Source organism: Cheilinus undulatus, linkage group 17 (genome assembly GCF_018320785.1).
Source record: "Cheilinus undulatus linkage group 17, ASM1832078v1, whole genome shotgun sequence".
Taxonomy (NCBI): domain Eukaryota; kingdom Metazoa; phylum Chordata; class Actinopteri; order Labriformes; family Labridae; genus Cheilinus; species Cheilinus undulatus.
This window is the reverse complement of record NC_054881.1, coordinates 20,773,315-20,801,005: the sequence shown is the minus strand read 5'-3', so window position 1 is coordinate 20,801,005 and position 27,691 is coordinate 20,773,315. Positions and strand designations below refer to the sequence as shown.

Sequence of the window (27,691 nt, the reverse complement as noted above, 5' to 3'; positions counted from 1 at the left end):
ACACATTCAGGATCAAAAACGTTGACTAGGCTAGGTGCTTGAATTTATACACCTGTGATAACAGATCTAATTGACACAGCTGGATTCAGAAACCAACAGGTGGGACCAAATACTTTTGGTCATATAGTGTATGTTTTTTTTCCTGTGAACACAGAAAACACAACCTCATCTAAAGGCATTTAAAGTGAGTCTCGGCATCTTATGTGCAACAGCAAAACCAAGTATTCAAGTCTGTAACCTCTTTCATATACAGGTCTGGCTCTAGTAAACATAAGTGATGTAAAATTTCCATATTAGATCCCTGAAAATCTTTTTATGAAGCATTTAAAGACATTTTCCAAAGCAATATGCCATTTATAACTGGCACTGAGTGGGCTGATGCTAACGCGAGCAACACCGGTGTTATGTTTTAAAATGTAACCGTGTGTATTGATGATTGTGCACCAAACAAGACCTCTTTTTAGTATTTTCCCCTCCACTTTTTTATTTTCTTTTGCATATTTGACAGACTTAAATGTTTCAGATCATCAAACAAATTTTTACATCAGACAAAAATATCCTGAGTAAATGCCACATGCAGTTTTTACATTATGATTTCATTTACTAAGGGAACAAAGCCATCCAAACCTACCAATATGTTTGAAATTTAAAATTAAAATTTACCAGTTCACTATTTACTCAGGTTCATACTGAGATCAGCCTTTATTGATCATCTTTACACATGACACAGACATCTGTATTCACTTTAAAAACAAAGACATCAAAATGTAAAAAATCAACCAAACTTAAATCTTTTGCTTCAGTGACTATCATGTAATCTGTGAATTATTCTATTCTCTCTGTGATGTTTGAAGAATCACGTTTAAATATTTTAAACATGGGCTGTACAGGAAACTTTCTTTCTTTTTTTTAATTGTATTTAAAGCGAGAGAAGGGTTTGGGGTCAGAGGCTGTCAGAGGTGGAGGCTCCTGACTGTATGCTTTACAGACACATGAGCCTCTTCCACCAGGACCTCTTCTTCTTCTCTTTCCTCTCCTCCAGCTCAGACTCGACTTGATCAAGTCTGTCCATCAGGCGCTCTAATGTTTGAGCGTTCTCTCTTTCCTTCTCCATCAGAGTCTGCTTGATGGCGTGAACAGACTCCACGAGAGAGGCCTTTTCTCTCTCCCAGTCCAGCCGTTGTTGATCCATGAACAGCTGGGCCTGCTGCAGGGAGGCCTTCAGGCTGACGCTCTCTTGGAGGAGACTTGACCTGTCCTCCTCCCACTGGCGTTGTTGGTCAGCCAGGTCTTTTTTGGCCTGGGCCAGCTCCTCCTCTATTTTAGAGGTTCTGGTGTTCTGTTCCAGCAGGAGTTTGGATTTTTCCTCCTCCCACTGTTGTCTGTAACGTTCCTGGTCCTCTTTTGCCAGGTGAAGAGCCGCCTGCAATTCCAAAGTTTCTTGGCGATGTTCAGCCAGGAGAGAGGACCTCTCCCCCTCCCACTGGCGTTTTAGGCTCTCCACTGTCTCCTGCGCAGCTTGAGTTCTGGACCTTTCCTCCAGTTCAGAGACCAAGAACTTAGACTTGTCTTGTTCCTGTTGGCTCTTGACATTATTGAGCTCCTGTTGGAGGTCTTTCAGAGCCCCCTCAAAATGGCCTGTTGTCTCCTGTTGTTCAGAGAGGAGGCGGGACCTTTCCTCCTTCCACAGGTCTCGTTGTTTTCTCTGGTCCCTTTTGGCCTGGTCCAGAGAACCCCTTAACTTGGAGATCTCCTCCTCGTGTTTTAACTTGAGGGCAGATCTGTCCTCCTCCATCTGGCGGCTATATTTTGCCAGGTCCTCTTGAGCCTGTTTCAGAGCTGCCTTTAGGGTCTCAGTTTCCCTGGAAACCTGGGCCAAATCAGACCTTGACTCCTCCAGTTGTTTGGTCTTGTTTTGGAGGTCTTCTTTGATTGAAGCAGCCACATTGATCTGGGCCAGAAGATGGGATCTTTCTTCTTCCCATTCGTGGCTCTTATTTATCAGTTCCTCTTTGGTCTGCTTTAACTCATCCTTCAGGATGTGGTTCTCTTTGCAGACCTGAGCCATCAGATGAGTCATCTCATCTTCCAAATGGAAATTCTTTTTCTCCTGGTCTTCCCGGTCGTTGGTCAGGAAAGGAGATTTTTCTCCTTCCCCAACCAGTATCTCCTCAGGCACAGACTCAGGAACAAGTACCTCCTCAGACACAGGCTCAGTCTTGTCTTGAGGTTCTTCCTCTTTCTGCTGAGGTGGATTGGACTGGGCTTCATACCTCGTCTTCTTCTTTGACTGAATGGAAGAAATATATTTCAGTTCACTTGCAACAAATAAAACAATATACAAAATCAAAGTGAAATTTCTGTGTTTCCAATGTAACTGAAAGGGTGAAGGCAGCAGCCAAAGCTCATGTAAAACCTCCCCTCTTATCTTACAAAAACATAACTGATGCAGAAATAAGCGCAATAGCAAGAACAACGCTGATGCATTGTTGTTGTTGACGTTCATTGGCAGTAAATGCAGAATAAAATCTTCATATTAACTTACCATCACTTTCTTCTTCTTCTTTCTCTTATTCTTGAGCTCAGTGTCACCACTAGTCAGGATTGCTGACTCACTGGTTGCAGCGACAGACTGAGGCTCTTCTTGAGTCTGTGCAGACCCTGTTTGAGGCTCGTCCTCAGGTTTGATTGTCTGAGTCTCCGGCTGAAGTTCTTCCAGAGACTCTGCAGACTTTACAGCTGGAGTCTCTGAAGACTCCTCCAGGACTTTCTCCTCTTTCTGCTGACATTTTGGAGCTCCATTTAGTGTCTCCTTGGTCAGAGCAGGAAACTCAGAAATATCAATCTGGACCTCTGGGGCTTCTGGGACATACGGTTTTGGTAATTCAAAGACCATGCCCCCGTATTCGATGTAGCCATCATCTTCCATTCCTGCAGGAAAACAGTTCTTCAGTTTGCGGTCCTCTTCCCAGTCTGGGACGACATAAACCTTATTGAGTTTGTTGTGGCCTTTTTTGCCTTTTTTCTTTGTGGCCGTCTCCATAATCTGGGATTTCTACAAACTATTGGATGTAATCTTGAATTCTTGAAGAGTAGAATCTTAAAGTGTCTGGCTGTAATAGCTGGACTAAAAGAGCGCTGCTGGACAGTGTAATGGTCTCCAACAGGACTGTAGTAATAGTGGCTGCTCTTCTGAAGGCTTAGACTAGAAGTTTGGAGAGAACACTGTGATGTCATGAATGGACAGAGAATGTGACAAACATTCCAAAGAACAGCAAACATTCCATAATTGTTTTAAATTTAAATGTAGCCAATAGCATAACTGTTCTGATAGAATACGGCTGTTACCGTGGCAACCTGCTTACAAGCCAAACACTTTTCTCACAGAGCTGCTGTGATTGGCTAGTTACCACGACTGAAAATTAGTTTGAATGACACCATTTAAATTAGGATTTTTGTACCCACACCATGTCCTCACTACAGCCCCAATTCCAAAAAAGTTGGGGCGCTGTGTAAACTGTAAATCAAAACAGAATGCAATTTTTGCAAATCACATAAACCCAGATATTATTCCCAAAGGAACATAAGCAACATAGCAGATGTTGAAACTGAGACATTTTACCATTTCATCAGAAAATATGAGCTTGTTTTGTATTTGAAGGCAGCAACTCAAAAAAGTAGGGAAATTTAAGTAGCATTTTTCAATCTATCAGTTTGATAAGCAACAGGTTAGTAACATGACTGAGTATAAAAGGAGCATTTTAAGCAGGTAGAGTCTCTCAGAAGTAAAGATGGGCACAGATTCACCAGTGTTTGTATAACTGGGTCTATAAATTGTAGAACAATTTCAGAAAAATGTTCCTCAAATATGCCTTGCATGAGTATTGACAGTAGTTGTAGGAGGAATGTTTTCTGTTTATTAAAGGCAGTAGGAATAGTGGAGTTTTGGTTACTGGTTTTCTTTTAGGAGGACTTTATAGCGACGCCCTGATGGTTAAAGCTAAAAAGATTCATGCAGTGGATGTGTGGGATCTGCTGTGATGTGTTAGGCTTATCTTTCAACTGCTCGGGTATGGAGCTCTGACAGTTGAGTCTGAGTTTATTTTACATGTTTGGTTAATAATCTGGAAAAGCTTTGATTTGGTTTGGACTGAAATGAAACTGAACCAGGGTGTGACATGTGAGTGATTTGTAAACTGTTACTGTGACACTGCGTTCAAAAACAGGCATGATTCTATGCTAGAAACCACTGCATGGGATCAGGAACTCTTCCAGAGACTCTTCTGTCAACACATTTGGCCATCCACAAATTTAAGTTAAAGCTGCATCATGGAAAGAAGAAGCCCTAATGTGAACAGGATCCAGAAACATTGCTGTTCTCTCTGGGCCAAAGCCGATTCAATATGGACTGAGGCCAACGGAAAACTGTTCTGTGGTCAGTTGAATAAATTTAGGGCGCATTCACTCCAGAGCTGTTTGGTCTGCATTAAATGAATTTGGGTTATTCCTGGATAGTCTAGTTCATTTAGAGTGGTGTGAAAGTTCACACGAACTCTGGTGCAGCCATAAAGTGAAATGATTTACGGATATATATGCCTGTAAGTGAGCAACAAAAAAGCTATTAGAAAATCTGGTGTTATTAAAGACATAATAAAAGTAAAATTAAATAAATACAGTAATATAGGTGGTACAAAAATCAGCATATACAGTGCTTCACAAATTTATTAGACCACCTGTCATATTTGTCTCAGAGACCATCCAGCATCATGAAGTGCTTTAATGTGGACTCTTTCATTTTAAGTGAGCTCTCCACGTTTTACCATTTTGAACAGGAATGAGGAATTTCAAACTGAATTCTACCTTTTTATAACCAAATTTGAGCCAGCTCACTGGGCTTCTCTGAGAAGTCAGAAATGAATCAAGCATAACATTCAACCACTAAAACTCATTTTTCTCTTCAGGAATGCAAGTAAATAACTATAATTTGACATATTAATCAAGAAATATTAATGTGCTTTACTATTTTTTCATTTTTTTGTGAATCAGTAAATTTGAAAATTCATGGATAACAATTATAATTATATTTCAGCATTAAAAATATCATTTGGGTTAAAGAGCTTCTACATATTGGTGTATTAACCATTGTAGAAACATAAAAAATGATTTTGGTAATTACCAATGCTGTTAATTTAGGGCAGCTGTGGCATAAACCTTACTTTGGGTGGTGGTCTAATAAATTTGTTAAGCACTGTATATATCATAGAGTAATACATTTCTGCAAAGGAAAACTCCCTCTGGGTTTGTTGTTCTAAACTCTGTGTTCACACTGATGGGGCAACAATTTCCTTGAAGAAAAGATGGCTACAAGCAGATTTCACAACTTTGGGCATTTTTTCATTGTAGATTGTTGGACAGTTTCTTAAATCTCCAATGGCAACTACAAAAATGGCTTTCTCATGTGCCTAACATAACTACAGTATAATAAAGAAAATAAACAGTCAGGCCAAACAATGGACTTCCAGCTAACACAGAACATTTGTTGTTATTTAGCTGCTAGTTGTGTTTGCTGGCGTTGCTGTTTATGTGTGTGAAAGAGATGGCATGAGCAGTTTTGTTTGTAGTTATTTGAAAACGAGAACATAGATATGACCTTTTTAAAGGAAACTCTGCTAACATTTGTTATAGTCCCTCAGTGTGAGCTCTAAGGTCATGCACAACTGTCAGGCTGCACAGTATGAGCACATAAATTGTACATGATGGTTCTGAATTTTAAATGATAACGTTGCATGTTGTGAGTTTACATTCCACCACGACTGTTATAGAGTTGCTTTGAAGTTGCACTGTATGCCCCAGGCTTACAGAGAAGTGCAAGGGCTACAGGGACCTTCAAATGGAGATTTCCAGAGACACGTGCCAAACCAAGTGTTCTGGAAAGTTATCAAAGAAACTTGTCAATCATCTGCAAGGATGGAAAATCACAACAACAATCTATCATACATGAAGCTTGCTGTTAGTTCATGCAGGACACAGTAGTCATACACCCAGCAGTGATCAGCTGACAGCCAGCTGATCCCAATTATTGGCTCCCAGCTCCCACAGCCAATCACAGCTCTTTCTCTCACCACAATGGTGTATTCAATTATGAATATATTAGTATATCTCTCTAATCCCTGCTTGCATTAATGCTGATGCACCACGCTGCTGCTAGCAAAGTTTAACCTCCTCCACCCCAGCCTCCTCCTTTATAGCATAAAGCTTGTTGCACCCTCATATTCAGAATCATGCTACTATGCATCAGTTGCCTTTGAACTAACTTTGTTTTTTTTCAATATGCATTTTCAGAAATGTAGCTATCTATATGGGAGCTTCTAGCCATATGCTCCATGGAAAGTTAACGCATACTGCTTGACTAACCCAGGGAACATCCTTTTAACAAAGCCTTGTCCAGCAGGTAAAACTGTATATCCATTTTTGTGATAGAATGGTTAAATGTATGAAGAGAGTGATCCTTTAGATTTTGAACATTTAAAAAAAACAGCTTGTGGTGGAAATGTCCTTTGTTGTTATGTGCCTGTTTACAGAAATGCTGTCAATGATCACCATATTTAATAGGGGGAGATTTCACAACTACTTCTAACTCTGTTTCAAGGGAAACTCAAAATCAAGGGGTAGGGGTAAAAGTATTAAATATGACTGAGCACAAATCGGCTTTATCTGAATGAGGAAAAGTATATACCATACAAGCTAAAATTAGATCTAATTGAGCAAACAGAGCTTCATGAGTGAGAAATAGTTGGCTGTTAACTGTTAACATCCATCATACACACAACAGTAATCTACTCTATTTAAAGCAAAGTATTTGCTGAAGAATTTCAAATGAAAAATAAGAATTTTCCCTAATATGGTGCTAAAAGCACTTTGCTTCCCACTGGACAGACTTTGTGTCATACCTCCAGATCGACAGCATGAACAACAGAGTTGATATTTATTAACTGCGTTTTTAATACTCACACTCAGGCTCTCAACAGCAACATCATAAAAAGTGTTCCCAGCTTCTCTATGGCTCTGACTGGGATTAATGCAGATGTGTAATCTCACAGGAATGTACTGATCCTAAGCGCCAGCTGTCCGCAGAGAGCACATGGACACCCATAAGTCCCTGCTAACACAAAGATACTGCACATTAGACTGCTGTGCATTTACGTTCACATGATGCAGTAGCCGGACACGTCACACACTGTAAATAATCTGCAGAATGAGGTGAGCTCATGCTTATAAATGCAAAAACACAGTATGAAATCAGATCAGCTCTTCAGAGTCTCTTCTTAGTTTTGACCAGGCCTTTCTCCACCAGGGAGCGGTAGAACTCCTGGATGTAAGTGTACACACACTTCCAGTCAGGTTCGTGCATTCGGACTAAGTCATCAGCGTCCAGCAGAGGGGGGCAGCCAGCCAGTCTCCTGCAGACAGGGAGAGAGCGTCACTGATTAATGACTCCAAACAAACAATGACATAAGATTGTAAAGTCACTTTGTGCTCATCTGCAATGCACCTAAAGCTTGTTTTAAAAAGAAACAACTTCATATCAGGAGTAAGAGCTCACTCTGCAGTGCTAAAAGCCAGCTGGAAGTTCTCCCTGGGTTTGTTGGGGTTGAGGATGGAGTACTCAAACGCATCAGGGAAGAATCGGTGTACCAGAGCGCAGAAGGCGATGCCGTCTTTCCAACTGGAGGAGAAATTCTGGATGTCCACTCCCTATTTCACAGCATAGGAGGAAGCAGTTTAAGACAGTGGTCCTCATCTGGAGGGTCAATCAAAGTCAGTCAGTAAATCTTTATTTTTATAGTGCCAATTCATAACCAATATCATCTCAAGACACTTCACAAAGAGGGCAGGTCCAGAACATACTCTATGTTGTATGATTCACAAAGACCAAACATTAATCCTCGATGAAAAAGTAACTGTGGCCAAGGAAAACTGTTTTTTAATTAGGCAGGGACCTTGAATGGAACCAGACTGATTTTAAAAAACATCTGTCAAAGCTGTGATGGGTTGTAAAAGGACAGAGGGAAGTGCAAGCAAAGGAAGAAGGAGATGACGAAAAAAAGAAGACAGATACAGGGAAAAAGAGAAGGGGGTGGTGCAGAAAGACAGAAGAGGAAGATGCAGAAAAAGAGAGAAATAATATGCTGAAGGAGATCTAAATGAGATAAATTTGTGTCTGTCCTGTCTTTAAATCCATCTTGAATTTATCTGCTTGTATACGCTTTGATTGGTTACATTATGCAAAGAATTAGCAGCATTATCCATGTGTAATAGAAGATTCAACATGGAAAGGACTGATATTGGTAAAAAATAACAGTTGAATTTAACCAGCTTAACACATATGACTACATCACATGTAAATTATAGTTGTTTTTGCCAGGTCTTATTTAAGTGTGCTTTCACATTAGGGACCAAGGCCAAGATCCAAGTACACTTGACCCCAGAGTCTGGTTTGTTCTCGAAGAGAAAGTAGAGCTGCAAAAGCAATCAAATCCTGTCACCAAAAAGCATTTTATTCATGCAGCATGGGCCCGTTTCATCCTCTGAGCTGCACAGAAGATGTGGAAATAAAAAGAGGGTCATTGTTGGTGTGTTAAAAAGAATAAAAACATCAAAGTGATCTGCAGGATAGACTCTGTTGTCTGCTGTGAGAATGAGTGGCTGCCATGGTTGCCTCCCCTTCTTTCATCATAGCCACATACCACCATCTACTCTACCGGACTGTGTTCATATGCAAGTATGCTCAGACACAGAGCAATGTTACTAATGTAATAGCAGACTACACATCCCTTGTCGGGTGCTGAATCCAAACCAAACAATCATAAAGAAGCAAAAATGTCTGCACATCAGGAAGCTCCTATTGAAGGATTATTCAGCAACAAGTGACATTTCAAACCAATGTGCTTCAGACTTGCAAATGTATCTGTGAGTCACCAATAAGGTACCAATAATAAAGTACCAAGAAAAAGGAATATACAGTTTTATTTGCTTCATTGTCATGTGCAAACACTCTTATTTATGTCCTTGAGATCACTAGAAAACTTAACTTTTCATGTCATCATGAGACAGAGAGAAATAACTCACATGCACGCATGTTCTCCCAGGGCCTCTGTAGTAATGCACTGTTTAAACATGTCTCTGTGTTTAGTCCTGTTTTTCACCATCTGAGCTACAAACTGCAAAAGTTTTCTGTTATTTTGGTCATAATTTCTAATCATAGAGATGATGGTGTCAGGTCCTGGGGACAGACCAGCCGAGAACCACTGGTTAAGAGAAATGGTGGCAGATAATGAGGCATGAGAGGCAGATCTATGTATAGCACCGCAGGGCAATAATTCACAGGCAAACAGAGTCAGCGTAAATTTACCTCATAAGGCTCTGTTTTGGCTCTGCACCAATCAAGAAGCATCTGCTTGACATTCTTAGCATTGGGTGCTGCAGAAGGAGGACATTTCTGGGCTGCGGCTGCAGAAGGACTGGCCTGACTGTAGAGAAAAAAATGACATAAAGGCAAGTAGATAAAAAAATGCATGGAAGATGATCAAATACAAAAAGTTTGATTTTTGATGTGTTTTTCCCTTTTAAAAGAAATGTTTATTGTCTTTTTTTTGTTGGGAAGATTACTATCATTAACAGCAGTTTGGCTGCAGACAGGCTCTTGCAGTGGCATTGCTTGGAAAAGGCTTCTTATGAACAGGACTGCCTACAGAATTGTCAGGGCCCCTGAAAACCTAATGAATGGGTCCTCTCTAGGTGTGGTTTATTGACAACATCAGTGCATGTGTGTGGGACATTAGCATTGGTGCTAGCATCTTGGCTAACAGTTTCTTCATTTTGGAGCTGATGTTCACTTTTAACCCCTTTTATTTAATCACTTTTTCTGCCTATTTTGCCACATTTGTTTCCATAATAAACCAATTTTGCCTCTTTCAGCCAATTTGGATTACTTTTTAACTGATTTTCACAATTTTACACCCCTTATTTGCCATTGTAAACCCTTTTCGCAACTTTTAGCCAATTTTTGCCACTTTTAACCCATTATTGCCACTTTTAACTGTTTTTCAAAATTTTTACAGCCCATTTTTGCATATTTTTTTTCACTTCCTCGCCAATATCTGCTGCTTTAACCTCTTTTCCATCTATTGACCTGTAATGTCCTATTTAAACTAATTTTTGCCATTTTTTTGGACACTTTGAACCACTTATACCCACCAATTTTTGACACTTAAAACCCATTTTTGCCACCTTTTAACTGCTTTTCACCATTTTTGCCACCCATTTTGGCAACTTTTAGCCAATTTCTTGCCCCTTAAAGCCATTTTTTTGCCACTTTAAACCAGTTGTTTCTAGATTTCACCTTAATTCTGCAATTATCCCTTAAAGTTGTTTAAATTCATTCTACTTTTTTTTTTTTTTTTTGCTTTCCTGACATCTGTGCACATCATGGTTTAGCTGTGAATTTTGACATTACTTTCCACATAGTTTAGTTCAGTGTACCCATCCACATTGTTGTCATTACAAATATAAAAGGCCATTCTGTTTCAAGAATATTTATATTTTGAAAAGTCTTTATTGTAGTACAGCATTAATAAATCAGTTATATTTTTGTCACTTTGATAGGGTTGGTTAGTATTGCGGTTAGATATAAAATATGGTTGTCACAGATTAACCAGGACCAGGATTTTCCTAAACCTCCATGGGACCCCCAGTTGGCTGGCCCCAGAAAGCTTTCCCCTCCTTTCCCCCTTATGGGTGGCACTGCTTATGAATTAAAAGTTCTGCAAATTACTGACTCACCCATGTAACATATCATACAGCTGCCACAGAAAGAAGTAAAATAAAAAGATATGTCTGGGGTTAAGTGAATGTTTACCTCCTTAAATGTGATATTTATAAAAATAAAAAATAAACAAAGAAATGCATAATTAATCATACAGCTGTGGCTACTTACCTGCCTGCTGTCTTGTTTGTGGAAGTTGAAGCTGAAGGAGAGGGCTTGCTTTGTGGCTCTAACAAAATTAAGTCGAAATAAAAAGTCATATTCAAGGAAATCATGAAAAAATAAAACTTAATCCTACATTGTCTTACTGTTTAAGGGTGGCTGCTGGCTCATGGATGCTCTGCCTATGCTAACAACTCCTCCTGTTGTCCCTCCTTTGCTCAGGCCCTGCTGTTTTAAATCCTGCTGCCTCGACCCTCTCTCCTGCTCCCGTTTATCTGAGAAAGGTGGTGATATTTTCAGAAAGGTCACAAATTGTCAGTGGTATATAGAAAAGTTGTGGAGGAAGCTTAGAGCAAATTGTAACATAGGATCAGGAGTAATATTTACCTCTTTTTTTCTTCAGCAGGTCCCTCAATGCTGCACGGATCATTCGCCTTTGCTCAAAATCTTCAGCATTGTCCAACTAGAAAGGTCCAGAGTGAGAATCAGAATCAGCTTTAGTGAAATTTGACTTCATGCCTGGCCTGGAAAGCAAGGGATGATAATAAGCCCCTGTGGCCTTGACATTTGATTGCTTAAATAAATAAGAGCAGTCCAACTTTCAGCCCTCCAGAGTCACCATGCCTCCATTTGGGTGAAAACCAGTAGAAAAAATGGTAGAAAAGAAACTAAACATCACTGTTGCCTTTTGTGCTTTTTCAAATAATTGAAAAGCCTTATTGTTTTAATTCTCAGATGACAGAGGAGTGTAAAAGAAGAGCTCTTTGGCTCTTAGGCTGAAACTAGAGAGGAGGATAGCGGTCAAATGTGAGACTGGTGTTGTGTTACTACTTCATGTGATTGCCCTGACAGCAGGAACTGTAGTCTGTTTGCCCGGAAGCAGATTCTTCAAACATTCACTACAATGTTAATAACATTTGAAAAGTTAAGATCCACCTCATTTAACATGGCTGAAATAAACACATGAGGTATGCTATGTCAGTTTTTCATACATTTATAGTGAAATAGTTCAATACTCTGGTGAGGATTTCATGTTTTTTTTACACCTTGGGAATATTATGGGGGGGGGGGGTAAAATTTTGCTTGCTTGGATGGCAACCTAGATGGCACTTTTTCTCACTATGAAGGAACCAAAGAAGGCATTTTGTCAAATTGTGCCCCCTTAAAGTGCTCCCTAAAGGAAACTGTCAGATTTCGCTCACCTATGGGGCAAAGAGGTACTTTGGCCAACTTAGCAACCAAAAAGGGCACTTTTCAAAATTTGTCCCATACAATGGCACCCTAGAGAGCACCTTACCAGGTTTTGCCCACTTGGAGGGCACTAAAAAAGGCACCTGGTCAAATTTTATGCACTCAGAAGGTCCCCTAGAACAGTGGTTCTCAAATGGTGTGCCTTGAGGCAAGTCTAGGTGTGCCGTGAGATTTTTTGCTACTATAAGTCATATTTACAACTATCCAGCAACATATGATTGATTTTTTTTTTAAATGTACATTATCAGTATTTTATAAACATTTATTTCCATGTGTGGCTGCAAATTCTATTTGCCTAATTTAAAAATCCCTACAACACCTTAAAAGGAACGCTGTCTTTGCAGTTTGTTAAATCAGCGGGTGGGGGGATTGTTACAACGACACACATCAAAGGGCTTGATTGACAGTTTTGTGACGGAGGGAAATCAAGGGGAAATGGATTGTTTCCTTGAGTGTATTAAACCCAATGGGCTGTAAATGAGGAAGACCCACCAAAAAAAAAAAAAAAAAAAAAAGGAGAAAAACAGATTGTCAGTATTAGGAAATGATTTTTAAACGCATCTTAGATAGGTTGTTTTGCATGGAAATAAATATGGTGTGCCTTGAAAACTTGGCTGGATGTTAGGTGTGCCTTGGGGAAATAAAGAACCACTGCCCTAGAAGGAGCATTATTAGATTTTGTCCACTTAAAAGGGGCCCTAAAGGGCACTTTGTCTAGTTTTGCCCACTAAAGGGCACTTTTGCATTGTTTATTCAAGCATTCAGGGCCTGGGCTCCCACTCTTAAGTCCACTAGTGTGTTAAGATACCAATCCTTAATCAGACAAGTCATCATTTTTATGTTTAACTTACTGGCAGCCCCTGGACCCCCCCCCCAAAAAAAAACAACTATTAAACTGAACTGTTTTCATATTTAAACCTCTTAAATGCCTTAGTACCGGCAGAGAACCTGGATGGAGAATACTTTTATCAATCTTAGCAGTTCATCCTTTTGTCCACACGCACGTAAACAGACAACTTAAAAAGATTATGCCTCCAGCCTCAGCTATTCCTAACAGAGGCATAAAACTAGTCCCAAGTCTGTTTTAAAGATGTGATCAAGATGACTCTAGATCTTAGGTTTTCAGCTGGAGGATCAGGACCATGTCAGACCATGGCCATAAAGCTATTTTCAGTCACAGATGTGTCTCTGGAACAAAATATTCAGCAGAAAGTCTGTTATGTGCTTTAATTTGAGGTATAAGTCTCAATCTCTTTGTTCCATCACATCTTTGTTTCAATCTCAACTCAAAACTGACCCATTTTTTCAAGTAAAATATTTTGTTATGATGAAAAATGTCATAAATGTGGGTCACGCTCTCTTTTTATGGAGGTTGTGATGGATCCTGGTGCTGGAGCAGTTGAGAACCACTGATCTAGGTAACTTTATTTTTCTCCATATTGATAGTAAAAATAAAGAAAAATGAAGACTAAAAATTAGAGGTCTGGAAATTTTAGAAGAAAAGCTGTAATAACCAAATGCCCTTGAAGCTCTCACAACACTTTAAAGAATAAATTCTGTAGGTGCGTGATTGTCTAAGTCTAAAATCACTGATTTACCATCTTGTTGAGAACCTCTTCATCTTCAATAGCAGCCAGCTCTTCACTGGTCAACGATGATGGTCCACTATCAGTTTTTGACTCCATTTCTGAGGAGAAAATCTAAAGAGATGTTTAAAAAACAGCACTGGTGACATACAGTAAACTGTATTTTAAAATGTATAATAATTCAAGAAAATTTTAGAGAGGTAAAAAACATCCAATACAATCCTGAGACTACCTAGCATTTTTGAACAATAAAAACTTCACTCTTTCTTATGTGCAAATGCAACTTAGCTCTTATAATCCCAACACTGTTAAAAACATTTTAGAATGATTGAATTATTCAGACAGAATATTCATCAGATTCTTAACTAAACAAATGTCAAAAACAGGCTATAAAATCCTGTTGCAGAAACTCAAATCTAAACAGTTTTGATATAAAGTGAGCGGCAGGGTAAAGTACTGTTTGTCTTACTGAAGTGCTGCTCGGTGTATCTGAGCAACTGAGCCGAGACAAGGCAAAAAACACGTACAAATATAGTAATGTGGTGGAACAAGCCCGATACTAAAAGAATCTGATAACAGTGTAAAACTATGCGCTCAGATGCAGGGAGGAAAGGAGATGCAGCAAAGCTTGAGGAAAGAAAACTGTTAAAAATGTGAAAAATATACATTGAGTTTGGTGTGAGGTGGCAGTAAAGGTGCAGTTCAACTCACCTTGATGTCAACTAGCAATGAGGGTTGTGGCAATTTTTGGGGTTTCTTAGAAGTTTCTTCCTCTCTTTTCTCCCCTCCAGAATCCTCCTTTAGATATGACTGGAGAGCTCGAGATCACACCTCAGACTGTACAGCTCCGTAAAGATGCATGTTTAGAAAGTGAGTGGAGGTTGCTTACATGAACCTCCCAAGATGGGAAAAGAGGAGGACGAGGAGGAGGACCAGGAGGAGGTAGAGGTCTCTGTCACCCTTGGCCAGAATCTCTCCTCTTCTTGCCACTGCATGTCGATGATGTCAGATGAAACTTTTATGGAGATTTCCCTCAGCCCAACTTCATTTCACTTTGGAGAGAGCTGCAGACAAAACTTCTGAGAAGTAAACAAAGGGTTAATGAGGGGAAACGGCTCTAGTGCCTGCATACACTGCCTTTTCAGGCAAAAGACTGAAGAGCCCTGCTGCTTATTGTTTAGAGGAGACAGTCTGCCCACACACTGAAATACACATGTAAGAACACCACCAGGAAAGCACACTCCTCAACTTTATCAGTGGTTATTGAACATTTTAAAGTTAAGGAAGATTGAGAGAGTGGTCTGATCAATCAGGATTCAGAAATAACAGCTCCACCCAGTGGTGAACACTCATCATTGCCTCACTATCCCGCCAGTGTATGACAACACGCAGATTCAACTGATCTTTATCAGATCAGACACTTGACCAAAGAGCACTTTAAGAAGGTGTGAAACGAATGAAGGAGTTAATACAGTTAAAGTTAATAATGTCGGCAATGACTCAGAAATGAGGTTGTTTGTTTTTTATTGTTTATGAATCTGTTGTCTTTTTTTTTAATTCAAGCAGTTGCAGATCACGTGTACATGACTTGTTCTTGTATTTCCCCTTAAACAGAAGCTCTGTGGCTGTTGACTGTCAGTATAAACCAAAACATGTGAAGATGATAGATCAGTTCACTCCTTTATACAGTATGTCCAAATAAGGCATGAGGCAAACGTTTCATTCTTAAACCAGCACAGTTTAAACCATATATGACTATGAAATACATAAATATAATAAAATATTTACAACCGACTAGCTTTGCAAACAATCACAACCAGTATGTACATGTATGACGGTGGTGCTTTTTTGTACCCCGTCAGTGCAACTGTCGCTTAACCTAAAGACCATAATCTGCAGCGAAACCTTACAACTTAAACTAGGGATGCACGATATTATTGCAAGATATAGGTATCAGCAGATATTAAATTAGAAAGTTTATCATTAGTATGGGCAGATATGAAACTTTTTAAACAATATTTACAACTGATACACTGACCTTCAATATCAACCTATATCAGCTGGACATATCAGGCTTTATTAGCTTTGAAAATTAGCCTATATGAACTGTAAATATAAACCTATATCAGCTGGAAATATCAGGCTTTATTAGCTTTGAAAATTAGTGTAAATATCAACCTAAATCAGTTTTAAATATTGGCAAATATCAGTCGATACCAGCTGTAAATGCTGTCCTGTATCAGCTGTAAATACCCACCAATATTGCCTTTGAATATTGTCCTATACAGGCTGTAAATAGCAGCCTTTCTAAACTTTAAAAATTAGCCTATAGGAACTGTAAATACGGGCCTGTATCGGTCTTAAATATCAGCAATTTTCTGCTGTATATAATGGCCAATATGAGCTGTAAATATCAGCCTTAATCAGTTGAAAATGTCAGCATATAACAACTATGGGCTGTGAATATTGGCCTATATCAACTTAAAATACAGGCACACATTGAAAGCAAATATAAGCCTATGTCAGCTGAAAATTTCGCCTTTTTATGCTGTAAATATTGACCTACATTGGCTGTAAATATTAGCATATATTGCCCTTGAATATTGTCCAAAAAGTTGTAAATGACAGTCTTTGCCAGCTTTGAAAATTAGCTCAAGTGAACTATATCGACCAATCCTGAAAGCAAATATCAGCCTATATCAGCTGAAAATACTGGCCTATAAAAGCAGTAGATATTAGTCTTTATCAACCTTGATAATGATTAGCCTATATCAGCTGTCAAAATCAGCCATTTTCTGCTGTAAATATGGGCACATGTCAGTTTCAATATCTGTCAATATCAAGAGCAAGTATGATCTTATTTCAGCTGCAAATATCATTCTATTACAGACCTAAACCAGCTGTAAATATCAGCCTGTACCAGCTGTAACTATTGGCCTGTTTCTGCTGTGAATATTAGTCTAAATCAGCTGTAAATGTCCGGCCATAAACAGCCATAAATATTGGCCTATTTAAGCAGTAAACATCAGCCTACATCAGCTATAAATATCAGCCCATATTTGCTTCAAATTTCAGCATTAATCAGCTGTAAATATGGGCCTATGTTGGATGTAAATATCAGCCATTTGTACAAAAGTTTGTGTTGGCTTTTAGGTATGATCGACGAACACACATTAGCTCGTGTTTTTCCTTGTTCATTATAATTCCTTAAATCTTCAGATATGTTTTAAGGACTGAAGTTTTAGATCTGATTTATATTTACATATCCGCACTAATATTGTTAATGGCTAAAATCAATTTGTAAATACAGGCATATCATATATCAGCAAAAATCCTGTATCGTGCATCCCTAACTTAAACTGAGATAAAACACGCTGACATCAGTGATTGGATATTACAGAAGCCCTAAAGGGACAAACATACAAACATTTTGTTTCTTACTCTGTTTCCTTTGACAACGAGTAAATTTCAGTTGTTTCCTCAAGATCCCAACATATTTATCTGGCTCTGTTTAGATAACACAACTAACTTTCATGTGATCTACATCTTAAAAATTTGACTAATTATCACCAGAAGGCAAGTGCTGCTATCTAAAGATGATAAAGAAGTTGAGATCACAAGGAAACAACAAAAATTTAGTCACTATCAAAGGTTAACTGAGTCATATAAAATGTATTGATGTGTCTGCTTAGGGCTTCTGTAGATTATTCTTATTGACTGAACACATTATTAAAATCTGTCATTCACATGCTGCAATGCTATGTGGACGTTAGAAACTGTTTAAAATCAAAATTACAGTAAACAATTCATAAACTAGAGGGCATACCAAGTCCTACTTGACAGCTGAGGCATCCAAAAAATGTAAAACAAGAAAAAAAAATCTGCACATGATCTTCAAACTTGTAGCTGAAGACAGCTGAAACAGAAGTGTTAATTCTAAACCCTGAATTAATAAAAATGCATTCAATATTCATTTATGATGCTCAAGACAAAAACATGAATGATGGCACCATTGGAATATTAAATCAGTGAAACATTAAGTGAAATCTTCTTAAGCAGGTATTTTTATGGCAATAAGGTTTCATATGTGGCAGGTATGTAATGTATGGCTTTGTCATCTGCAAGAGCTCAAAGTGGAGATGAGTAATATCATTTCTGCAACTGACAGAACCACACCTGACCAGAAGACAAGCTTTCAAAGCAAACACTTGGCATACCACACATGTAGGAGGGAGTGTACGATCTGTTGCTAGCAGACACCCTGATTTATTCAGACTGCTGAAAGCAGGCGTCTGCTTTAAACCAAACTTTTCCCCAAGAGAAAGGACAGGAGAAACTGGTTGTGACTCATGTAACGTGTGCAGGTGCAAGACATTCAGGAACAAAATCTACAGCTCAACAAAGCCAGTGACTGTTATGTCCATTAAAAAATAAATACTTTTTTTGCATAAATATCAGAAAGGGGGATAAAATATATTTAGTTTCAAAATAAATCATTAGAATGCTTTCCAAATACTGATTGAAAATAAACTTGAACACTGCCCAGCAGGAGTCAGATGCTCAAGATAACTCTTTAAAATGCCACCCAGAAAAATCAGAACAAACTAAAATCCAAACCAATGTCACGGATGACATTGGTTTGGATTAAAGGAGAGCTCAATCTTCATTTTCTAGTCTCTTCCATGGGGAAAAGATGGCTAAAGTTGAGTGTCCCTCCTTAGAGAACTCGTGAACCTAATTATGAAGGTACGCTGCAGTGAGCGCGCCGTTGTGAAGGATGGAAATAATTGGACTTATTCTACAGAGAGCATCTTTTTTTCAAGCTGTGATGAGAACAAAAATCTAGGCCTTTAAGTGGGAAGCCACGCTGAGGTTCAAAAGGAAGGACAACAACACAGAGCTCAGGCCTCTTATTAAAATGTGCTTCAGTTGAGGAAAAGAGGCGTCTCATTGCACAGAAATGTCTATCACTGTAACTCTAACTTCCTGCTTCACATAGCAAAAATAAGCTGCCAAAAACCCTGTCTGTCACCGTGACAGGGCCAGGTCAGTATCAGGTAACAGTATCATTTAAGTATCTCTATTATACAAAGTGTGCCTGTTCAGATTTGAGGCTCCCTGCAGCCTAAAATATCCACAACAGCCACCCAAACAGCAATTAGAGCCCTCTGTAAATGAGAACGTTTTCACAGTGGAGTAGTATGAGTGTCAGTGTGAATACCTCATAAGGTACCAAACAGTTAAGTGTGCTCATGCATGCATATATCGCTAAAGGCTAGCTTGTATGACGGGTCTACAGACGAAGGAGAGAATCCAACCGTCACACTCACAAATAAAGGCAACCTTTTTCTCTCTAGACTCAATTTCTGTGACCTCAGGGAAATAAAATGGCACACTAAGGAGGTAAAATAATCTGTAAGATCATCAGTGATGACGGCCACACTCCTGTCTGCTTCAGCACAAGACACTTTATCATTTTAACCTTTAATCTTTTCTCTCCTTCATCCTCTCAATTCAGTCAATCTTTTCATCTTCTTTTTTGTCCGTTCTCTGCTGATGATATGTCGTTTCAGACGCACAACCTTTGTCCAAGTCCTCTCCACTTCCTGTGTGAAAATCCACGTGTGCAGACTCTTTAGCTTTGGCCCTGCGTGCATCCAGGAAGCTCACGATAAACTCTGAGTTCTGATAGATAAGCATGCCAGACAGAGTCAGCACCGCGCCTGCGCAGCTGAGCGTAGACAGCTCGCTGCCGAACAGCAGCTGTGACAGCAGCAGGTTTCCCACCACGCTCAGGTTGCCAAGGATGTGCAGAGTGACGGCCGAGGTCAGTGTGATGACGCAGCAGCTGGCCAGGTTGTACATGACTGAGCCCAGGCAGCTGAGCAGGATAAAGACCCAGAGGTGGCGGTCGTAATGCAGCGGCGACTCCAGCATAGCCCAGTTCTCTAAAGCCAGAGCTGCCACGATCAGGATGCAGAAGCTAGGAATGGACATCAGGTAGAGCAGGAACACAGAGTTTATCTTCTCCTCCTGTAGTAAGATACCTGAGGACAAATAAAATGGATGTGATGGTTACAAACATCAAAGTTCATTGAGCATATATTATAATATTTATGGCTCAGGGTTGGACAGGAAACAACAAAACCATGTACACAACAAAAGAGTATTTGGCGAAGAAGTGAACAAAAGATCAACAACTAAACATTTTAACTTGCTTAAGTAAACCGCTTGATTAAATACACAAATTTCTGCCACTGTTCAACCATAACACTCCAGTCAGAGAGATGCCAAAAACAACTCCTGATTCCTCTACTAAATTTCCTATTTAAGGAGATTTAACAGTAGATTCAGCAACTAAAGGGCTTGCATCAGCTATGCACAATTTCAAACGCAACCTAGTTTGAATGTAACTTCTAAAATAGGATGACGTTCATGCATTTATCACATTTACAGTGTTGCATCAGCTGAGATGATTCCAACGTAGGCATGAAGTACATGTTTCATCTTACTTCTAGCTTCTGTAAAGTCCTTCATGAAGCACCAGTTGTCATGGTGCATCGATTTAAAAGGTGGAATAACTCTGAGGATTAGTAGGAGCACGGGTTTTAGCGTCAGCACAGGGACCTCTGTGATAAATTACATCCCTTAAAGATGTCTGATGACTCCGATTTGCAATCCTGCTTCGTTTTCCAGGGGCAGAGATACAGAGGATCACTGACCTGTTGGCAGTGGACATATAACGTGACACGGAGAGAAACAAGACATGTGCCCGTTGCTAGTGTGTCTGTTATTTTGCAGCTGTATCCATTCAAAATTTAGCAGATTATTCTGTACAAGTGGATAAATCCACTTTGAGAGCAATATGAGCAGATAAATATGCTTTTATTTGTGTTATTTTACACAAGCTTTGCACAAGATTAAAGTTATAGGCTGTAGTTTTAACATAATCATTACACCTTTTTTCATAGTTATGTTTCTTTTTGTTAACATAAGCTTACAGAAGTTATGTTTAGCCACTTGTCCTTTAGACAATGAGGCATGAGAAGTGACACCTGACCAAACATTGCACCAGTAAGTTTTTCTCCCTGATTTACCACATGAAGTAAAAACAAATTTCTGCAACAACATTTTGGTTCGTTTTGACATCACATTACACTGTCCTGGTAAAAATGTACTTTCGTCCCTGTGGGTCAACAATGACAAAACTTAGGTTTTAATGTAGGATTCAGGCTGAACTTGCCAAGGCAGAACTTTAAGATAGCTAGTAGGGATGCACAATATTATCAGCAATTAGTTACTTTCATATCCCTGGCTGGGATGAAAATTTCAGCAGTTATTTACATCTGACATATTGGCTGTAAATATAAGCAGGTTGTATAAATAAATTTAGAAGTTTAAAGCAAAGTCAATGAATCTTATTCATCTGAGCTTCTTTTTCATCTTCCTCCCTTTAACTTTGATGAGGGTTTTAAGGATGAACGTTTTATGTTTTTACTACAGCTAGTTAACTGGTTGAGGATTCAAAATAAAGTTTAGTTTGTCAGGCCCTTTGTCAGGATTGTCTCAGTGAATCACCCTGCTTTTAAACCTGTTTTTTAATTGGGAGTATTCAGTATAATTGTCAAGTAAAAGCTCCAAAACAGGAAGACATTTTTGGGTGCCAAGCTCAGTTAGTAGAGCTTGAGCCCATCTAAAAAGCCTGTTGTCCTGGATGCACCTGTTGCAGGATCAATTTGGTGTATGTTTTTCCCCAATCTCTCCCAATATTTCCTGTTTCTCCTCAGTTGTCCTATTGAAACAAAGGCAAAAAGCCCAGGAAAAAAATATATTAATTTTCTATCAACAGGTTGTCACAATGCTGTTTGTAACTCTGGAAAAGGCACATGCTGACTTGCAAAGTAAAAAAAAGATTTTACACGTAATGCACATGTACCATGCAGAGTTTATTTTTGTTCTTCATAACTGAATGTCCCATTATATGTGGGAGAATTAACTTTTTGTGCAGTTTCCTATCTGTTTCTAATAGGGATGCATAGATACATGGATTAACATCCGCATTGGCCAACGTCAGCCCTTTTGACAAACATTAGTCATTGGAAAGTTATTTGGGCATGACAGTATGACAGTATGAAAGTATCAGATGTTTATCTTCTCTGTTCAATCAATTTAATGCTGGCATTTAGCACCCCATCCCCCAAGCTGATTAAGAGAAGAGGTTTATGATTGGGCATGTTCAAACATGAGGCAAAATATAGGCATTGTGCTATGTACCATCAAGAGAAAAACACTGGCATTGGCCCTTATTTTCACAATGAGTGCATGTCTGGTTTCTAAAACAAATAGACTGTCTCAATAAGTGAAGTAACAGGTGAATTCCCTCTTTTTAAAAATAAAATAATGTGTATAAATTAGCATCAATACACATATTAGCTAAATGAGGTTTGGAAATAGTGGGTTTGGGACCCAAAAGTGGGTTGTGAGGCTCCTTCCAGTGGGTCATGAATGTGTGCCAAGAAAAAAATGGCATAAAAAATAGTCTTTATAAGAAAGCCCAAAGAGAATGTACAGTCAATAACACATCCTTTTGTTCTTTTGATGAGGAGTAAATTTAATTATCTATCTCAAGGTTTTCTAATAATGTACCTCCTTTTTTTGATCACAATGTTAGATTCCTTTTGTTTGTTTTCTTCTCTCTTCGCACAGTTATGTTTTGTTCCATTTGGGGTCCAAAGCATATCATTTTTCATTGAATACATTTTTGAGCGGTTGGAAAGGTTTGGAAATTGGGTGGTAACTTTTCTTAGGCAGGTGGTGCTGGGTCCTGATTCCAATCACTGAAGTAGTGTATCAGAACTGTTCAGATGGCAGAGGGTTATTTTGTTTTACAGGTCATATAGTAAGGATATACTGTATGTGGATGGTAACAAAGAAGTAAAATATGCAAAACTCCAGCCCAGTAATGTAACAGTAATATGCCTCTGGACATGTGACAAGCAGAACACATGCAAAACTGCTTCACTGTCTAAGTATGAACTAAAAGCAAACAGTGTGTACTCTGTAAACATTTCATGGTGTTTCTAGATTGAAGAAATGGTTATCAACTGGCCTAGAGCCAGGATCCACCATCAACTCCTTGTCAGCAAATCGCAACTCAAATTTTTGATTTTTTTTTTTTTTTTTTTTAATTATTTCAGTTTGGACTGAAACAGAACTAAAGATGTAAGGAAAAACGAAGAGATGGAGACATCTTCAAAAAAGCACATCATAGACATTTTACTACATATTTTTTAAAAATCCTCAGCCCTTTTGAGTGATCCACTGAAAATGGCATCTAGACCCAATTTTGGGTCTTGATCCACTAGTTGAGAACCATGGGATTAAAATACCACACCTACGGATGCACTGGTGCATCATTTAACCTCCATGTTGACTGATATCAGCCCTGTTGTCAAACACGGGCCATCTGGAAATCATGTGGCATGAACAGATATCAGTAGCTGGTGTTTATCTGTTGTGTAAAATCCAATTAATGCTTGCATCTAGTAAGACTAACTGCTGAATCAAATAAGACATGTTTTACTGGGCATAAGAAGTCCCCTGTTAGAAAAATTCTGATCCGTCTTCATTGTTAAAGAGTGAAAATACTGGGACAGTGAGAGTCTTAAACCAAAAGAAGAAATGGGGAGGAAAGGTATATTATTGTATTATTATTTTAAACATCAGAAGCAACCTTGATCTTCAAAATTATTACATATCTATCTGTGACTCTTTAAAATTACAACATGTGGGCACCGGTCTCAGCACTGTTTGGTGCGTGGTTTACCCAATCTTTTCTCCATATTTCCTGCCTCTTTTCCGCTGCCCTATCAAAATAAGGGCCAAAAGCCCACAAAAATAATCTTATTAGAAAAAAATAAATTACACCTCGCTATAGTGTTTCAGTGAAAAGTAAACTTACATGGCAAACTGTTACAACAACAACACATTGGACAGAAATAGCCTCCTGAAACTTTAGAAAGCATCACTGAGCTGGTTGTGGACATCAGGTTTATAGTAGTGATTAAAAATAAAAGATCTGCTGGACGTGCACACATGCAGTCATGTGCTGTTTGTCACTGAGCCGCTCTACTGCAGAGTTTCTGCTTGAAACTGATGACCCTTCAGTCACAAGCCTGCTCCTGTAACTGTGACGTGTTCCTCAGCTCCTCCAGGTACAAAGTATGTGGCGGTACATTTTTTTCTGAGAAAAACTGAAGATCTGCTTTAGTGTTGCGTAACATATGAGGCCTCTATATATTTTTAGAAGCTCATTACTTTTTTCCGTCTCTGACAACTACTAGGTTGTTGAGACTAATGACATTAAAGGGTCTAATCCACTGCACACAGAAACCTATCAACTTCATCCCTGAGAGCACAGAACATTAGATAAAGGAGAGGTATACTGGATAAATGTAGGACTCAGCCCACAAGACATGAATTAAAGACAGAGATATGTGTCCGAAGCCACACACTCATGATGGTAAAAAGTATTTCAGTGAAAGAAAACATTGTTCCTCTATTTGTTTAGTTATTTCAGGCAAAACATACACAGACAGAGAAACAGGAAGTGAGGTGAACCCATTCTAACACACACGTGCTTTTGTTTGTATTATGTTTCCTAGGAAACAGGAAAATGTGCCACCTAAATGTGTGGGTGTGTCACTGGGCTGAGGGGTGAATCACTAAAATGTTCCAGGGCTGCAGACGACCTGCGGTATCCCAGGATGACACTGCAATGATGTCTTTGGTATGTGATAATGTCCCTGGTAAATTAAAAAAGGGATTTTTTTTTTCAAACATTCAATATGCTAGTCGATACTGATACTTCTATTCAAACAGAGAACCTCAGCTCTTAAAAAACACAATTTAAAGTTTGTGGATGAATAAATCAACACATATCAGCTGTTAAAACACTTCAAATTGTAAGGAATGTTGAAGAATAAAGGGAAAAGACGTATGCTGACAAAGGTCTGTCAAAGCTCTAAGCAGTGCTGGTAATAATTTGGGTGGGGGGGATCTATGATACAGTGGTGAGTTTGGGCAATTGAACTCACAACCTGTGGCAGCCCCTATAAAAAGACACGCCTGTTACACCTGTCTTTGAAAACTTTTGGAAATATCTGAGATACTGTAAGACCTCAATTCAAAAGAAATATATAACATAGGAATAGTTACTTTTAAATTAGTACAGTAATTCTATATACTGTATTTTTAAGTGAATATCTTACAATACTGATATAATGCTGATAATATTGTGCATCCCTAAAATACATATATAAATGGTTGACAGAACAGAAAAAGAGGTTAATAATAATATAAATGGACACAAAAAAACCCTCATATAGCAGGAAAAGTTTGACTTACTCTGCTGTATGGACTTGACACCTCTCAGCATGGTCGCTGCAAACACAAAGAAGCATCCAGTCTGATCAAACTGGACCTCCCCCATGATGCTAAAGGAAGCTCCCAGGCAGATTGGCATCATGGCTGTGTATTTGATGATGTGATGCTGCTTGCCCAGGATGAGCGCTGAGATGGCCAGAGTGAAGAGTGGTGTGGTGGTGTAGATCATTTGTGCAAATGAAAGCTGGACATAGTTCAGACCCATGTTCCCGAAGGCGATACTGGCACAAAATGTAAGACTCAACATGAACACCTTACATTTTGCGCTGGGGGTCAAGTCCTGCTCTCCGGGTCCTCTGTGCCGTATCACCCGCAGTTTGATCAGCCCATAGTCCACCACTATGGCTGTCAGCATGTGCAGTGCAGACAGCAGCAGAGGATACCTGAAGTTGTAAACGGCAAATATCCATTTGTTAAGGCTGGAGATGGTGGTCCCAGTCACCAGCCAGACAATAACAGCTGACAGCAGATGGAGCATCTCTGCAGGTGGCCTCCTCCTGCCTCTGTCTTGCAGGGTCGCCTCGTATTTAGAGAAGCCATCGGCGCTGATCATGTTCGTATCATTGTCCTCTCTGAAAGGGAAACACATGTTGAGTCCTTGTCTTTCATTTCCATTCGCAAAGCATAACCGAACCAGTCAGTCTAAGTGAAAAGATCGTCAAACAATCGGCTACACAGCAGTTTCCCTCCCTTCTGGTGCTCGCCGGTCTTTGTTTTTTCGAAAACCTGTATTTTCAGCGCCGCCTACAAACACGTGTTTCTATTTTGCATGACAGGCTGGTTGTGTAACCTACCCTGTGCAGGGAAAATGACATATGCTGGACAAGGCTGACTGAAAAACAGTAGGCGCCTTCTCCTCTACGACGAGGACTGAGGGGATTGGTCATTACCCTGACGGCGACGATGCACCAAAAACCTCAGCAGCAGTGTAGTAAACATAATGGGGCAACTTCGGCACTGGATGTGCCTGTAACTGAATCCTTTCTCCAGCCACCATACAGCACAGCTCAATAGAGAGACATTTTTCCCACTATGGCTTTAAATAGCAGCTTACCTCACGCCTGGGTTGATCTTATGATTCCCTTTTCCAGGCAGCGGAGCAAAGGGAAACCCTGACAACTGATTCTGTGTTCATAACATACAAAACGTGAGTCAGTCAATTGTTACGTTCACACCTGTATCACTTCGCCTGGCAGCACGGAAGCCGTTAAGCACTACAGCGTTTTTGTCCGCCAAAATACAGATTTAAGGTGTGTTAAACTACCTGACCTATTTGACAAACTAACCTGTCACTTGATACCAGAGCGTCTCTCTAGCTCTAGCTGTCATGCTAACGTTAGCAAGTGCGGAGACAGCGGCCGTTAGCTAACGTTCGGTGGTTAGCTACAAAACAACCACTGACGTGACTCCCGCCGTTAGCCTCCATTCACTCGCTCAGCGCTAACCCGCCGCAAACCCGGCCAAGTGACATTCTCCTGTAATGAGATTTTACCTTATTCTTCGACATGTACCGTGACAGCACTGGCAGCATCCCCAAACCTCTGTCAGTCGGTCACAGTGCTGTCAGCCAAACCAAAGCAGAGGACGCGCTCCAGTGTTATTGGACGGTTTACTTAAAGGGCAATGCCACATATTTTTGTACTGTGTAGTGTACGCGTGCTGCAATATGAATGTAACCTCTAGTTCCCGTTTAGGCTTTTCAGTGTTGGAGCCTCACATGCCCCTGCGTCATCCAATGAAAGTGAATTGTTTTCATCCATGATGTGGGTATAATTGCCCTCGTGCAAATATTATCATGTGAAAGTAAATATGTAATCTGCTCATCTAAAACTGACAGTGATATCTTGAACAATGTACCATTGAAATTGTGACGCAAGGTTGAAATAGTTGTAAATTTTTCATTTGTTTTACTTGTATTCTGTTTCCATTTTTTCCTTTCAATTTCAGTTTCATTTTTGTTATTTTTACAGGTGGTTTTCTCAGTTTTATTTTATTTATTTATTTTTAGAAAATGCTTCATTTTAGATAAGTTTTAATGTAGTTGTAGTTTTCTCTGTAATATGGGATACAAATGAGCAAGGTTATTACAGTTAAAGTCCCTATGAAGTGATGTGATGAAGTGAAAAAAATCCTTTTTTTTAGGTGTGTTGTGTGGCAGGCCACTGTTATAACCCACCAGGCCAAATTTCAGTAATGAAAAACCTCTAAGTTTATAAAATTAAGCTTCAAAGTAATAAAAATAAGGCAGTAAAATCGGTAATGATGTTACATTAAGGTTAGTATCCCCATCTGTTGTGGCTTGGTGGGATTAAGTTTACTATGTAATGCTCTAAGCATATTTTTTGAGCATTCAGTATGCTTGATTTCAGTCTAGATTTTTTTGTCATTGTTTTGGGTTGTTGCCGTGAATAAAGCATCATGA

The 27,691-nt window shown here is 39.3% G+C and overlaps 3 protein-coding genes across 5 annotated transcripts; all 3 read right to left on the bottom strand.

The window, feature by feature from the left end:
• Positions 1 to 476: 476 nt before the first annotated feature.
• LOC121525529 (trichohyalin-like) lies at positions 477 to 7,134 on the bottom strand. 2 transcript variants are annotated; one of them, XM_041811567.1, is made up of 3 exons: positions 7,012 to 7,134; positions 2,546 to 2,931; positions 477 to 2,290 (listed from the first exon to the last, which is right to left on the bottom strand). In XM_041811567.1, exons 2-3 carry the CDS (start codon positions 2,927 to 2,929, stop codon positions 983 to 985), a joined length of 1,692 nt encoding a protein of 563 aa, XP_041667501.1. In that variant the 5' UTR covers positions 2,930 to 2,931; positions 7,012 to 7,134; the 3' UTR covers positions 477 to 982. The 2 variants fall into 2 exon arrangements, with proteins under 2 accessions (XP_041667501.1, XP_041667502.1); XM_041811568.1 differs by having other exon boundaries at positions 2,546 to 2,973; positions 7,012 to 7,074.
• smtna (smoothelin a) lies at positions 6,979 to 14,830 on the bottom strand. The gene is made up of 8 exons (XM_041811570.1): positions 14,536 to 14,830; positions 13,837 to 13,938; positions 11,375 to 11,450; positions 11,134 to 11,262; positions 10,997 to 11,054; positions 9,413 to 9,530; positions 7,604 to 7,755; positions 6,979 to 7,460 (listed from the first exon to the last, which is right to left on the bottom strand). The coding sequence occupies exons 2-8, from the start codon at positions 13,921 to 13,923 to the stop codon at positions 7,313 to 7,315; spliced, it is 768 nt and encodes a 255-aa protein (XP_041667504.1). The 5' UTR covers positions 13,924 to 13,938; positions 14,536 to 14,830; the 3' UTR covers positions 6,979 to 7,312.
• A 501-nt stretch (positions 14,831 to 15,331) lies between these two features.
• Positions 15,332 to 26,920, bottom strand: slc35e4 (solute carrier family 35 member E4). 2 transcript variants are annotated; one of them, XM_041811384.1, is made up of 3 exons: positions 26,762 to 26,920; positions 25,231 to 25,841; positions 15,332 to 19,871 (listed from the first exon to the last, which is right to left on the bottom strand). In XM_041811384.1, the coding sequence occupies exons 2-3, from the start codon at positions 25,820 to 25,822 to the stop codon at positions 19,339 to 19,341; spliced, it is 1,125 nt and encodes a 374-aa protein (XP_041667318.1). In that variant the 5' UTR covers positions 25,823 to 25,841; positions 26,762 to 26,920; the 3' UTR covers positions 15,332 to 19,338. The 2 variants fall into 2 exon arrangements, with proteins under 2 accessions (XP_041667318.1, XP_041667317.1); XM_041811383.1 differs by lacking the exon at positions 26,762 to 26,920 and having other exon boundaries at positions 25,231 to 26,011.
• Positions 26,921 to 27,691: the final 771 nt, after the last annotated feature.